The sequence below is a fragment of the Camelus ferus genome, chromosome 11 (genome assembly GCF_009834535.1).
Source record: "Camelus ferus isolate YT-003-E chromosome 11, BCGSAC_Cfer_1.0, whole genome shotgun sequence".
Lineage (NCBI taxonomy): Eukaryota > Metazoa > Chordata > Mammalia > Artiodactyla > Camelidae > Camelus > Camelus ferus.
Genome location: NC_045706.1, coordinates 74,376,964 through 74,391,838, shown reverse-complemented (window position 1 = coordinate 74,391,838; position 14,875 = coordinate 74,376,964). Strand labels below are relative to the sequence as shown.

The following is a 14,875-nucleotide window of genomic DNA, read 5'->3' as shown; positions in this document are numbered from 1 at the left end:
CTCCGCCCCCCAGCCCATCCCGGCAACTGGGGAAGCAGCTTGTACTTCACACACAGCAAAGTCAATACTCTTTCGCTCGAGTTCACCATTCTGTTCCTGTTTTCAGGGACCCAAATACACGGCTGCCCACACAGGGGGACCGAAGTGTTCATTTTGCACAGACCAGCGCTCTGTAACACACCGTACTCTCTGCATTGGCGTTCTGGACCAGAGCACAGTTCTGGGTGAGGACCAGCCACCCATTAGGTACATCAACAGGTTTGCTTTCCATGAGGGAAAAGCTCTGGATAACAGAAGGGCCAAAAACAGGGGAGCTGGAGGGGACCGGGCTGCAATTTCCTCCAACAAGACGTTCTTCCCAGGGGGTGGGAACAGCTCAGTGGTAAAGCGAGTGCTTAGCATGTGCGAGGTCCTGGGTTCACTCCCCAGTCCCTCAAAAAAAAAGATTTTTTAAAGTTCTTCCCTAGGGCTCATGTTGAGTGGAAAGTGTTCATCAAAACAGGTAATAAAGACCCTGAGCGGTTTAGACAGTTACGCAGGATAAAATACGTAAACATATGCTTCTACGCTACAGCATTAAGCCACGCGGCAGGCAACACGGCAGAACAGTAACCCTAGTTTTCTCTATGCTGCGACTTTTTAAACTTTCTTATGCATATTTTCCGCAGCGACCACGTACAACTTAGGCGATTATTTAAAACCGTATCTTGAAAGGATAATCGGGGCAAGTATAAACGGCTTGCGAGGCCACCCTCTCCGCACCTCCCTGGTCGTCTGTGATGATGCTGGCTAGCCTGACGTCACCCACCCTGTGTGTTTCTACCCGAAAAAGAAAGACTACTTAAATCGGGTGTCCTCCAGCGACTCCACCTCTCTGCAGGGCATCACTCGACAAAGTGCTACCACGAGATTTTTTAAGTTTCATACTGAAATCCCTACTGTAACATCACATTTAAAAGGCTCCTGGAGAAGGAACACGCTGTCTGAGTCCTAGGGCCTCAGAACGGGAATCTCTGGGAGTCCTCAGTACCCGGTCACCCAGATACCAGTTCCTGGAACAGAACCCACTGTCACCCACCGGGGACGTCTGACGGCCTTCTTCCGGCCTCCCCACCAGCTCCCCAGAGGACTCCAGCGGTTTCCACCCCACCTGTGTCTCACGGAAATAAGGGAAAATTTACACTGAAGTCTGCGTAGTCAGAGTGTTTGTAAAACGACAGAGGTAGCACACAAAGTACCCAAAGTGTGGCGATGACACGTGTTTCAGAGGGGAACCCGGCCCTCGGGAGGCCTCCAGCGGGCTCGGTGGTTCGACTCCCCCGGAGACACAGGGCTCACTCCCACCGCTGGCTGCAGGACATGGTCTTCTAGAGGATTCACGAATTAGAAGATTCAGAAATGACTAGACTCTGGTATTTAAATCTATCGAAGTTTTAGAACTCTCATTTCACCAATATTTGCACTTTTGTCAAATTCAGAAATAGGCCATTTTTTATTTCATTTTATTTTTTATGTAGCAGGGAGGTAATTAGGTTTATTTATTTATTTTGTTGGAAGTACTGGGGATTGAACCCAGGACCTTGCGCATGCTAAGCACACGCTCTGCCATGTGAGCTATACCCGGCCCCCTCTAGGCCAGTTCTTAAGAAAAGGCATTAGTGTCCGATACATAAATTAGTTGGGTGTCAACCTTCTGTTAACCTTGTCTATCTCCTCCAAACTGACTGACCACAGAGTCTGGAGTCTAAACTGGACCACGTGTGAGAGTAAAAGGGGATGCTATTTTTAGTTCCTCTGGGACAACAGCCACAGCTGGGAGTGTCCTGGGAAAACCTGGAGGGAGGATCACTTACCTCTGGAGCCACTCCACCCTCCTTCCTCATGTGCTGTGATAAACAGCAGAGAATCTGAGAGATGGGTGACACACTGGACACCTTAAACTTACACAGTGTTATGTGTCAACTAGATCTCCTTTTTTTTCAATTGAAGTATGGTTAGTTTACAATGGCTTACAATGTTGTGTTAACTTCTTTTGGGGGGAGGCAATTAGGTTTATATATTTGTTTATTTATTTGTTTATTTATTTAATGGAGGGACTGGGGATTGAACCCAGGACCTCATGCCTGCTAAGCATGTGCTCTACCCCTGAGGTATACCTTCCCCCTAAGTATATCTCAATAAAGCTGAGGGGAAAAAATAAAATGAAATGAATCTTTGTGAAGAATGAGGTGGCCTAGAACTGTTGCATGCAGGGAGCCCCCCATCCCTTCCAGAGCTCCCCTAGAAATCCACATACCTGAGCAGGTGGAGGCCTGATCTGTGTCTAAATAAAATCTCCGGAAGCCGTCTTGGCAAGACTGCCCCTAAAAATAATCTCTCCCCAAGAACCCTTCAAGTGTCTGTTGTGCTCCTGCCTCCGGCTGCACTCCGGGGGTGGAGGCGGAAATAAAGATGCAGAAGGATCAAATTCAGCGTCTTAAGACACCGTTTCCACCTCCTGTCTCAAATTCAAGCTCGCCACTCCAAGCAGTAAAAGCGGTGTCGCAGGAGCAAAAAGAGGCCTAGACGGATGAACTCGGAGGTTACAGGGTGGGTTCACAGGGTGCGCCTGCAGGAGGAGGAGAGAAGCCCCTAACACACTGCGTGGATCCCATCGGTCCTGCCCCTACACGGGGCCACAACCAGGGTCCCAGACGTCCAGAGGCTCCCCCTCTGCCCCACGTGCTCTCTTAGCTCAAGTCCATCCTCTTCTCCTTTCAAGCCTGAAACTCACCATGAGGGTCCTTTCCAGAATCAGACAACAGCGTTGCTGTCTTAAAAAGGTCATCCTTAAAATATCGGTGATCTCTGGAAGGGCACATCTTGGCGCTCTTTGGCTTTTAGGAACAGACAATCATAACATTAACGGCATGAGAAATTATTAGGAGCAGGAGGGTAGGAGAGGCGCCCAAGTAGAGCGGGGAGGGGCCGGCGCAGCCCAAAGGGGTCCCCGGACAGCGTGGGGTCTGCAGGGAGGAGAGAGGCATTTCAAAACAGGGAAGGCAACTGTCAGCCTACCGGCGGTGCTGCTTCCAAATTTCTCCTTGAACGTCAACACTTTTTTTCCCTTTTAGAACTGGAGATCCCTTGGTCGTTATTTCACAATGTACCCGTTTATCAAAACACTGGACACACTTTAAATAGGTACAATTTTTTATTTGTCAATGACGCCTCAATAAAGCTGGGGAGAAAAAAATAACCAGACATCCCCTATTGGTGACACCTGGGTTTTCCTTGGCCAGCGGGACTTAGAAGGACTCATTGCATCCTACATCCTCCGGCTTTTGGGTATGTTTGACCTGCTCCATACTGAAAAGTTAAAGAAATCTAAGAAAAGCAGGATTTTTCACATAGAAAGCAAAGGGAGTCCTGGGCACAGCCATTTGGCAAACCTGGGAGAGCGCGCCCGTCCCCAGGGCACCACGGTGCAGGAGGGGGACTGATCTCCGCGCTCGCCCCTTGAAGTCTCATTTTCTGCTTCCAAAAGGGGGCTGATTCAAATACTCAGGCATCTGAGCACCAGCTTCTTCTGGAACTGCGTCAGACTGCCCAGCGGCTCATCCCAGAGACGTGCCTGCAACGGCCCGTCCTACAAGCCTCCGTTCGAGAGGTTTCCTGGGCCTTTCCTCGGGCACTTCCGCGGGACACAGCACCAGCCAGAGCCTGACTGGGAGAAAACTTTGGGGTGACAGTATTTTCCACATCTCAAAATTTAGCCTTCTCATTCTTATCAGGTGTTCCCCCAGTTGCCGTTTAGAAATTCAAAATTCAGACACACTCTTTCACATGGGCAGTAGGTTTTGGACAAGTGAAAAACGAGAAAGACTCAATTCCAGGCTTTTGGTCTGGGTGGCTGGTTAAAACTCTGAGCAGAAAGCAACAAAAAGGGAAAAAGTTTAGTGGTTAAAAAGCACCACCTTTGGAGCGAAGCAGCCTGGTTCCAAAATTTAGCTCTGCCACTTGGGGACCAAAATATGCAATAGAATAATTAGCACCCTCCATATTTTATAAAACTGCAGTTGTAAGAGAGAATGTCTTTGTAATTTAGACCAAATTCTGTCCGCATTTTGCAGCCACCACTTCCCCACCCTCGACCACCCTCAGGCAAGTCACTTTACTTCCCTAATTGAAAAATGAGGATCCCAATACTCATCTCTTAAGACTGTTGTGATGATCGAATAAAATAATACCTACGGTGAAAATGGTGCCCTGAAATTCTCAAGAAATAGCTGCTGTGTCTAGAGGGAATGGCTTAGGATGCTAGGGACCATGTGCCAAATCACTCCTCCCCTCTTTTTTTTTTTTAATCAGCTGGCAAAACTCCATATATTAAAATATCACTTTCACTATCTTACTGGAATACTTTTTGTTGTTATACTGAAAAAAAAAAAAAAAAACTTTTGTCCCAAAATTTAACAGGAAAGGTATGCAATGAAATCATCGGCCACTTCCTATTTCATAAATTGCAACTACAGAAGAGAAATTACACTGTGCACAAAATGTAAAACACACGGCTTGCATTTTTCCAACTAACATCTCCTCCCCACATTCCAGCCTGAACTGATCCTCACCCCCGCCTCCCCTCCAAAAGGCATGTTTTAAGATATAAAAATATTACCCTCTATGGCTAATCTCCAAACTGATTACAACTCTGTACGTGTCTTCTAAAGGTCTTCATGACCGATACCCTCCAACATCCAAAAATACCAATCATATTTTTTAAAAAAACCTTAAAACAAAACACCTAAATGAGGACAATAATTCATTTCACTTCCTTAGTTTTATAAATGATAAAACAGAAAAGAGAAACCAACTTTGTGGTTAAATTCTACATTTGGTATGTTAACATGGAATGAGTATTTTTCAGTCACAAAACTGCTTGCTTCAGCAATCCTCACGAATTTTCAATAAAGTCTTCCTCAGTCAAGCCCCTCCCTGGCCACTCCAAATGCAGGATCTTAGGTCACAGACGTGAGCACCCCACCACGGTAATTTCTCACAGCCTTTCACTTCCTGTGAAAGCATAACTGATCTCCAAGATGCCAAATCCTTGGGTTTCTGTTCCAGCGACCAAACCAATTCAAATGCCAGATTCTGACAGACTGGTGGGGTTCCAATGGGATACCAAGGTGAGATTTCTCCAGGAAGAAAACTGAAGACATTTCAACAGTTCCAGGGGTTCCAAGACATCCAAAAAATTCACATCTTCACCCACGTTCAGGTAATCCCCGCCCGGACTTCAGCTGACCGCCGCGCCTCCCAGGTAGGCCTCCCGCTGTACCGCCCCACGGGCTCCGAGCAGGTAGCTCCGAAGCCTCGATCTGTGGGCTTGACCCCTCTCCCTGGTATTTCCATCAGCTCCCAAGCCCTCAGTCCAAATCTCACATATTTAGCTTCTGCAAAACGTAACCATTCCCTTATTAACCCAGACGAACAACAAAGCCACTAGAGATAAACCTAGAAATGATTTGAATTCACTTTCAGGGCTTGGCTATTGTGTGGACCTCAAATACAGTGGGACGAGGGCAGTACAGTGGTTTCACCGGGTTGAACCACAATGAGAAACTGCAATTTCTGAAGGTCAAACTGGTCAGTAGTAAAAATGTCATAGGATTCAACCCAGTACATATAAAATATCTTAAAATCCTACTAAAAAGCAATGAGATAGATTATCTATCTTTGAAGTAATTATTATCTTCACATCTTGTTCGATAATAATGAAGTAACTTAAAGACTCCTCATGACTCTAATAGGATTTCTTGATTTGCCAGGCTCAGTTTTAATTATCTGTATAAGACTCAGTCATACCTTCCATACTGAACACTGTTCGCATTTTCCCCCAATCTCATATTCACCTACTTGTCCATTTGGTCCTCACAACCACTAATACATGAGAGTTGGTTTGTTGTTTTTTTTTTTTTTTCCAGGATAGCATGCCTTTTAATGAAAAGGCTGTAACGGATGCTAACAAGAATCTATTTTCATTGTATAGTCATTTCTAGAGACGATGACTAACACATTTATCCCTCAGCAAAAACACACACACACAAAACAGGACGACTCAAAGCCACGCTAACCCTGTCGTCTGGGATTTGGCTCATACCAAGGCTGCTCAGGCTGACTCTTGCCCCGAGGCACACACACTCTGCAGAACCACCTGTATCGCCTCCCTCCTTTCCAACTCCACGACTGGGAAGCCTTCCACGTCTTCCAAAAACTGTCGTCTTACTGTGTCTCACATGCAGAAACACAAGTTTAAATTTATACTTGTCTGCATCATAAGTGAATTTTGGAATTTTCTTTATTATGTGGGCAAAGGCTGTCAATCTGGACAAAAACATCAGTTCAAATCAAATTTAGGTTACCAGAACTTTGTTTATTAAAATGATGGCACATTTGTATCATTTAAATCAATCTACATGTTGGATTTTTTTAAAATTCCCTGAATGTCTAAATTGTGAGTCTTTTTTTTTTTTTTTTAATTAAACAGCTCATCTTTGTAGGCTCAGTCTTAGCATAAGAACTAAGCCAGAGGCGTCCATCATTTGGGGAACTTGAGAGAACGCTTTGAGAAAACATTTTTCAAAGGCATTAGGCTACAAGTACGAGTTGCAGTTAATACATCTGTAGCTCAAGGAGTTAAAAAGCTTGCAAAAAAGAAAGTTCACTGCACTAAGGTCTTTTCAGAAATATGACTCATAAGTCCTTATTTCACAAGTGCGAGTGCAGCCTCTGCGCAGGTGTGGGGGCGGGGACAGAGAGGGGCACTGCTCACGGTCCTTGGCGGGCGGGTGGCGAGACCGAGTGACCCGCGTCCTCGAGGAGGAAGCGCTCCCAGGGCGGGAGGGCGAGGCGGGACTCGGGGGTCAGGCACAGGGGCAGCCCAGCACCTCGACTCCGTGAGAACTCGCGGCGGGAGGAGGAGCAGACACAGGCCGGCCCAGCGGGCCTCCCGCACCCCCGCCAGAGGGGCTGAGCTCCCTCCTGAAGGCGGCACAGAACCACAGAGGAACCTGAAGCGGGGTGCCGTGACCAGGCTTGCGTCTTAGAGAGAACATCCCTGCAGCATCGGGGAGAAGAGCCGGGAGAGGAGCACGAGGTGTGGAAGGGGATGGAGCAGGGCGGCCGCTCCGCCCGGGCAGGAGGGCCTCAGGGCACGTCAGTCACGGGAGGAGGGGACGGCCCCGAGGACTGCGGGGAGAGGGGGAGGCGTCAAGGTGACTTCCAGGCCCCCCACTTGGGTACCAGGGAGGAAGATTCTCCCACGCGCCGCGGCGAGGAACGTGCAGGAGGGGCCTTGGAAATGCCTCCTCTTCCTTCCGCCAGCCATGGTGAACTGGGGTGCCTCCTCTGCGCTTCTCACGGACCTTCCTGTCCCTGGGACGAAGCTAGCAGCTCCTGAAAGCCCAAGGGGGTGTCAACTCCATTCTCCAGCCCCGCCCCAGCGGACTGGATGGAAGCAAGAGCGGCCGTGCCTGCGCCCCATGTCTGTCCCGCTCTTCGGTGCCTCTAGTTTCTGATCTAGAAAACTGGGGGGCGGGGCGTTGTGCACACACGTGCTCAGGCAGGTGGGTGCTGGTGTCAAAAGCATCCTTCAGACTTCTTTAGAAAGACCCACTTCTTGGCCTCACGATCTCCCCTCCCTGGCAATTCGTCTAGCACAGTAGTTAGCAAGCTTCCCCCACCTTCGCTTTCTGTTCTCTCCGGAGATCAGCACCACGGTTCCCAGGGCAACAGCGGTGCGGCTCTGACTGTCCTCCAACGTGCTCCTCCGCGTCAAAGCCTCTGCTCCGCGGGGGCTCCCCCACCCGCCCGGGGCTGCGCCGCCTCCGTAGGTGTCTCCCAGCTGCGGCAACCGACCGACTGCAGGGCTTCCTGACAGGTCTCTGAAGCCGCGTTAATTACACCTCCCAGCTAAGAGTTCTCCTCCTTCTCCCACGCTCTAGGAAAACCTTATCTGGGGGTCAGGTTTCTTCCTGGGGGAACGTGGCTGAAGGGGTAGGGCAGACCCCAGGACACATCACGGTGTCTAAAAGAGGATGCAAAGAGAGACTGCTCCATCTTACACTCCTGCCCCTGAGGTTCTCCCTCGCCGCCAAGGGAGTCTAGAGAACAACGTCCCTCTGGGGCAGGCGTCTTAGGGCTCATACAAGATTCCGCCTTTACAAGCCTGCCCATCCACAACTCTCTCTGGACAGCACAGGCTAGACACATGCACTGCACTGACCGACACATCGGTAAACGTCTGGCTTCCCGTCCAGACACAGCCTCCTGGTGGACGAGCAGACTCTCCACATTAGTTTGCCTGTTACTTGTCAATACCACTCTCTAGAGTTTTAAGTCCAGGATTGCTCATGGTGAGGTGGTGTCTTCTCAGCTGGATTTATACAACAGCGTGCTATGGAACAACACGGGGTCATGTAATACTTTTTACAATCCCTCCTGATCACTGTCACATTGATGCCTTCCTCACCACTGCTTCTCTAAGCCACCACTTCCAAGGTATGGTCCCTTAAGGGGCTTCTGCCTGGGTCCCGCACCTCAGGCCTGTGCCCACTCCGATTTATTCTGCCAAGAATACTCTGCTTTAAGCATGGCTCCTCCTAGCTCAAAACCCCCCAGAGCTCAGCAGTGCTTGGAGAATGAAGTCCACACCTACCCCGGCAGCCAGGGTCCCCCATCACCTGGCCCTAGTTCACCTATGCAGTTTTCTCTCCATCTGAATCTGCATCTTTAGCTTCAGGAAAGCCCACGTCTTCCGTCTACTTCCTCAGATACATGGTGAACAGCAGATACACCCAGGACTGCAGAGCTGGGTGTTGGGAGCCCCCTTGGCTGCCTCCTCCACCTACTCTCTTACCTCTCTAAGCCTGTCCCCTCAGCTCTGTCTCAGAGGGTGGAGAAGGGGGTCCCATGAAACACAGATGTGAGGGTGCTTGGACAGCGCTAAAGGGTCACATAAACACATTATTGTTACAACGTCCCACTTACCACTCCCTCCCCGCCCCCTAAAATAAACCCATAATAAGCTGTTGACTTTATTTCTCGAGCCAGGAATGCTCTGTTTCTCTTCCCCTCTCCACTCCGCTAATATTTAGTTATTACTCAAATTAAGGCCCACCCCAAGCTCCAGCCTCTTATGAAGCCCTCTCCCCATGAGTCTCGCCCACAATGGTTCCCCTTGCTCGACTACCTATAAGTTTACACAGCAAGCACCTGGCACTTAGTAGCAGACAATTCTCAGAGGGAGGGTACAGCTCAGCGGTACAGCGTTTGCCTAACATGCATGAGGTCCTGGGTTCAATCCCCAGTCCCTCCATTAGAAATTAAATGAACAAATACAAACCTAATTACCTCCCTCCCAAAACAAAACAAAAAACAATTCCTTACGTCCTAAGCATTCAATCTGGGGGCGGGGGGCATTGGGAGGTTACTGCTGAACAGACACAGACTTTCATTTGGGGAGGGTGGAAAAGTCCAGGAGATGGACGGTGGGGACAGCTGCACCATCACGTGAATGGATTGCTGTCGCTGAACTGCACACCTAAAAACGGTTAAAATGGTACAGTTTATGTCATGTGCATTTCACCACACACACACAAAGTACATCCAAGTCACTAAGGAACAGATCATGAACATCATCCCTGACAAGTCCAAGCAGGGTGCTGATCACCACGACACCGCTGATGACACGAACAGGCGTCTGCTGCACAAGGATAACCATAATCGTAGTATCACTGCCGGTGGACAAAGCTGCTTGGACATAAACTAGTTGGACCATTTGATTCCGAAAAACCCTGGGAGGCAGGAAAGACAGGGATCACTTAGCTATACCTTCTGGCTGAAGAAAAAGAAACTCGATGGGTTTAGTGACGATTACGACCAGAGAGCACCGGACAGCTGAGACTCCTCTGGGGCTTACGAATCTGAGATGTTTCACGAGCTTTTCGTTAACCGTTCACCTTGATGGAACAATTAGTGCCTTTTCGCCCCGGGAAAATGTCCTGCAAGAGCGGCCTCCCCGGGCCAGGGAGAGGAGCCTCCACCTTGTGCCTTAGTAACCAGCAGCTGCTGCTCGGGACACGGAGGGGCAGCTGGCAGGATCCGGGCTCTCCTTTAATCCGGACCCGCCCGCACAAGCCTCCTTCCACGCTGCCTGGCCCCACGCGGCCACATTTCAGCCCGGATGACAGGTCAGGCAGCAGGTGCTCAGAGGTGGACGGTGAGTCGTCCACCTGAACTGGGAGTGTGCAGAAGAACCTGGGTTTCTTCAGAACAACGACAACGAATCAGAATTCTGAAGGCAACAACAGGTAGAAACGTTTATCCACCATCCAGCCTGACACAGATTAAGGATGCAAGGACACTTCACATAGCGAAACACAGCCATTTCCTTAAAAGGTCTGTTCTAGCCTGGCAGGGCGGTGAAGGACAGTGCGGAGATAGCTCACATAGCCAGCATCGCTGCGCCGGCCGGCCAGCTCCCGATTAGGCCGCAGCTGACCTCACGGCCCAAAGCGCTCCTTGCCTCCAGGAGACACTCGCTCCCCAACACCGAAAGTCCACTAGAGAGGCCTACTTCATGTGACGGTACATATTCTTGAACACCCCCAAAACAAGGAAGGGGAGCACTTTGAAAAGGTAAATTCAACATCTTCTAATGGCCTCCTTTTGGAAAATGCACTACATGTCCTCAAAAAATTGAAAACCAGTGACTGCCACAAGATTCCAAAATTCCACTGCCAGGTATGCAACCAAAAAACACTGAGAGCAGGATCGTGAGGAGCTGTCTGGACCCCCACGATCACAGCAGCATTATTCACAGTAACCAAAAGGGAGAGGCAACCCATGTGTGTGTCGATGGATGAATGGACAAACAAAATGTGGTGCACACATTCAGAGAAATATTATTCAGCCTTGAAAAGGAAGGACATTCTGTCACACGACACAACACAGATGAACCTGGAAGACATTATGCTCAGCTAAATGAGCCAGACACAAAAGGATGAACAGTGTATGACTCCAGTTACAGGAGGTACCTGGGGGAGTAATTCGTAGAGACAGGAAGTAGAATGGTGGTTGACAGGGGCGGGGGGGAGGGAGGAAAAGAAAGTGCTTGTTTGCTGGGCATACAGAGCCTACTTGCGCAAGATGAAAAGAGCTGTGGATCTGGGCTGCACAACAGTGTGACTGTACGTAACATGGCTGTACTGTACACTTCCAAGTGTAACGGTAGGGGAGGGGACAGCTCAGTGGTAGAGCACATGCTTGGCATGCACGAGGTCCTGGGTTCAATCCCCAGTACCTCCGTTAAAAAACAATTAATAAATCTATTTACCTCCCCCACCAAAAAATGTAATGGTTAATTTTATGTAAAAGAAAACTCTCTCAACTCACACTCACACTCACACACACACACACAGCATTAGACTTGTACCAAGTCCTTCTGTAGGGAGGAATTCCACACCAGAGAGCAAGGATTACCACAGCCCCTGAGACTCTCTGAACTGTGGATATAATTAGGCACCGCATCCATTATAACACCACAGACGTCATCATGTGTTACCAGCATCTGTTGACAGACCTCATACCCAGCATATCACTGAAATGGCAAGTGTGGAGAAGGTGGCCCACAATAGAAACAATGGCATTTCATCCTCGTCCTGTTCCAGCAGCCTGCCTCATGGGACATAAATAGAGGCCACTGCTCCGGCTGTGCTGAGCTCACAGTTCAATATTATTTTACTGACCTGAGTGGGTTTGGACCAAAAGCACAAGTGTCTTCTGGTCTCTTCAGGCCTGTGTCCTAATGGAACGTTTGGCTCTGTTTTGTTTTTCCCCCAACGTCTCCAACACTCTATCTATCTATCTAAGAAAAGAATGGAATTCTCACTTTAAACTTTTTAGCACTGTACTGGGATCAGAATGTACGTCTGCTTCGTAATAATATACTTCAAGTGCTATGCAACTTTAACAATACATTCACAATATTGGAACCCCAAACTTAAAAAGTTACAATGAAATCATATCCAAAAACATTGTGAATATAACAAAATTTGTATTTGACAAAAGGCATATGTCAATGTGGCCTTTGGAAACACAGATTAACTCAATCCTGCTATGTACCATAATTTAAAAAAATCAACAGAAACCAGTGACTAGACTGTTACTTTCAAAGATGATGAGCAGACTGCCTGTCTAATTCCTTAGCTATTTTACTGTTTCTCGTAAGAAAACAAAAATCTTTGAAACAAAGACAGGATTTTTTTAAAAAAAATCCATGAAAAAGTATAGTAATTAAAATTGTGGGAAAATTTTTTTAAAAAGAAATGCTCAGTGCTAAAAATTAAAGCTTTCTTCTTTTTCTTTTTTTTCTTTTTTTTACTTTTTTTCTGATTGATGATCCTTCACTAGCCCAGATAACACATTAATGATCCTCAGGCCATGCGTTTCCCTCACAGGAAATCACTTAAACTGCAGAAGGTTTGGCATTTTATTTTCCTTTGTAGACTCAGCTTCCACATGTCACTCTGTTGTTTCCAAGACTGTAGGGATGATGGAAGTCTTAGGAAACTAGGGTGGAGGATGAAATGGACCGAAATTAGGTATTTAAAATAATTACAGTAATTTTTTTAGGAGAGAGACTAGCCAACAAAAGAAAAATCTTCATTTGAAGATATCATGGTTATTTTACAAATAACCAAAAAAAAAAAAAAAAAGAAAAGAAAAAAAAAGAAAAAGAAAAAAAGAAACCAAACGATTATTGATAACTGCCCAGAGTGCCCTCTCTCCCTCAGCTAACGCTGTTTCGGGGAGTATGGGATGCATGCGTTTGACAGTGGAGTCAAAACACGGATTCCCCAGGTAGCACCAGACAACGGCCCACGGCGGCAGCCCCAGAGCGTTCCCATGCACACATATGGTCAACGGAGGTCATCCACTGAGGCGCAGGCCCTTAGAAGGGAAACCCACTCTGCCCCACCCCCAGAAAAACAGGGGGGAAAGCACAGGGCACTTGGCCTTTGCCACAACGCTGTCATCACACGGCGGGGTGAGCAGGTCTGTGCTGACATGCCTGACCCCGCCAGGCTCCGGGCCGTGAGCACTCCCCACTTGTTCCAGCCAAGGGGATCAGGAGGAAACCTTGCAATAGTGGAATGTTCCATTGGGCCCCCGGAGAGCGCCAAGCAAGATGGGCAGGGAACTTTTAGAGCTGGCTGACTCCCTCGTCCCTGGGTGCTTACCTCAATGAACCATAAATAGAGTGTGAAATAACTGCTGTTTGATGGGTGGGTGACTGTTCACACAGCATCCCTCTCCAGGGAGCCCCAAACATTCCACAAACGATTTTCAATTCCTCTTGGGGGCAGCCCTATGCGAACGGGAACGAGGCTGCTGTTCCTTCGACCTCTTTCATTTGGGGAGATACTGAGGTGGGGGTACGGAGGTAAGGAGACACAACTGTGGCCAAGGTCACAGACTCAAGGGGTAGACGGGCAGAGCCTCTTTCAGATGCTGGCCTAAAGCAGGTTCAAAGAGAAACGCACCGTTCTCCCTTCGACATTCCTGGTTGAGAAGTCTCCCGGTCCACCCGCGCGCCCACGCACACGCGCGCCCACGACGCGCCGTCTCCTGCCCGTCCCTGGACGTGTGCTCCTTTCCACCGGGGCGCGGGGCTACGAGGACCCCCGAACCCCCCGGCCTCCCCCCATCCACACCCGTCCGCACGGTCCCCCGCGCCCCGCGGGGAGGGCCCGGCGCGCGGCCCGGCTGACCTTCCTCTGCTGCTTCTCCCAGGCGGGGTCCAGGAGCAGGTCGCGGTCCCACTCCTCCTCCTGGATCATGTACTCGTCATCCTCGTACACGTAGTTGTACTGCACGCCGGGCTCGACCTGATTCATGGTGCTCGGGGCTCGGCGGACGGGCGGGCGGAGACGCGGGCGGGCGGGCGGGCGCGGGTCACCTTCGCGCGGTCCTCTCGGGGCGGCGGGCCGGGGCGCTGGGTCGCGGGCGAAGCACCAGCTCGGGCTGCGAGCCGCCGCCGCGCCGCTTAATACCCGCGCCGCCCGTCACGTGGCGCCCGGGCCGCGCCCCCGCCCGTCCCCGCCCCCGTCCCCGCCCCGCCGCTCCCCGCACGTGCCGAGCCGGGGCCCGTTAGCGCCGCGGCCCCGCGCCCCCCGCGCCGCGCCGCGCCGCGCACGGCGGCCGCCGGCACCGGCCCACGCCGCCCGCCCACCCTCCGGCTCGCGGGCGCCCGGGCGGATGAGCGGAGCCGAGGACGCGCGCGGACCAGAGGAGACACGCACGGGGCCCGGGGCCCGGGGCCCGGGGCCCTGACCCACCCCCCACCGCGCCCCCGGTACGTCCCAGTTGTCCGGCATGTTCACGTTTTCCGTAGATTTCCACGTATTCAGAGACACCACACACATACTACGACCGTAAACAAGTGAAGTTTAGCAGCCACAGAAGCCCCTCTTTCTTCGTCCTCTCCTCCCTGCCCCCGCCTGGGGAAATCAAGGCAAGGGACTTGGACCAACCCTGTTAAAAAAAAAAAAAAAGTCAGGAACCAAAGCAAAGGCAGAAGTGTCGGCTCTCACCTGCCGATCGTAAATTTAAAAGAACTGACAATGGAGGACCGCAGCCTGCTTCAGGTTACATTTCCATCTCCCCCTGATGCTTCGCATTTAACCCTTTCATCCCTTGGTGCTGGCTAGCTGTGTCCCGTCAGGCATGCCCCTGCAGGAGCCAAGATGAGGTCCCTTGAAGAGGAGGTTGAATTTTTGTCATCGCTTTAAGCACCTTCTTTTACCCAGACGCTGTGTCAGGTGCTGGGAAT

General features: G+C 50.1%; 1 protein-coding gene and 1 long non-coding RNA gene across 2 annotated transcripts in view; both read right to left on the bottom strand.

Moving 5' to 3' along the window:
• The window catches only part of ACTN2 (actinin alpha 2), a 64,386-nt gene extending 50,355 nt beyond the window's left edge, over positions 1 to 14,031 (bottom strand). The window contains exon 1 of the mRNA XM_032491921.1: positions 13,815 to 14,031. Within this exon, the coding sequence (XP_032347812.1) occupies positions 13,815 to 13,940 (126 nt within the window). The 5' untranslated portion in view covers positions 13,941 to 14,031. The remainder of the gene's footprint in view (positions 1 to 13,814) is intronic.
• On the bottom strand, positions 3,175 to 13,794 carry LOC116667301. Its single transcript, XR_004324166.1, has 2 exons — positions 13,284 to 13,794; positions 3,175 to 12,612 (listed from the first exon to the last, which is right to left on the bottom strand). It is a non-coding gene; the product is annotated as an uncharacterized LOC116667301 (long non-coding RNA).
• Positions 14,032 to 14,875: the final 844 nt, after the last annotated feature.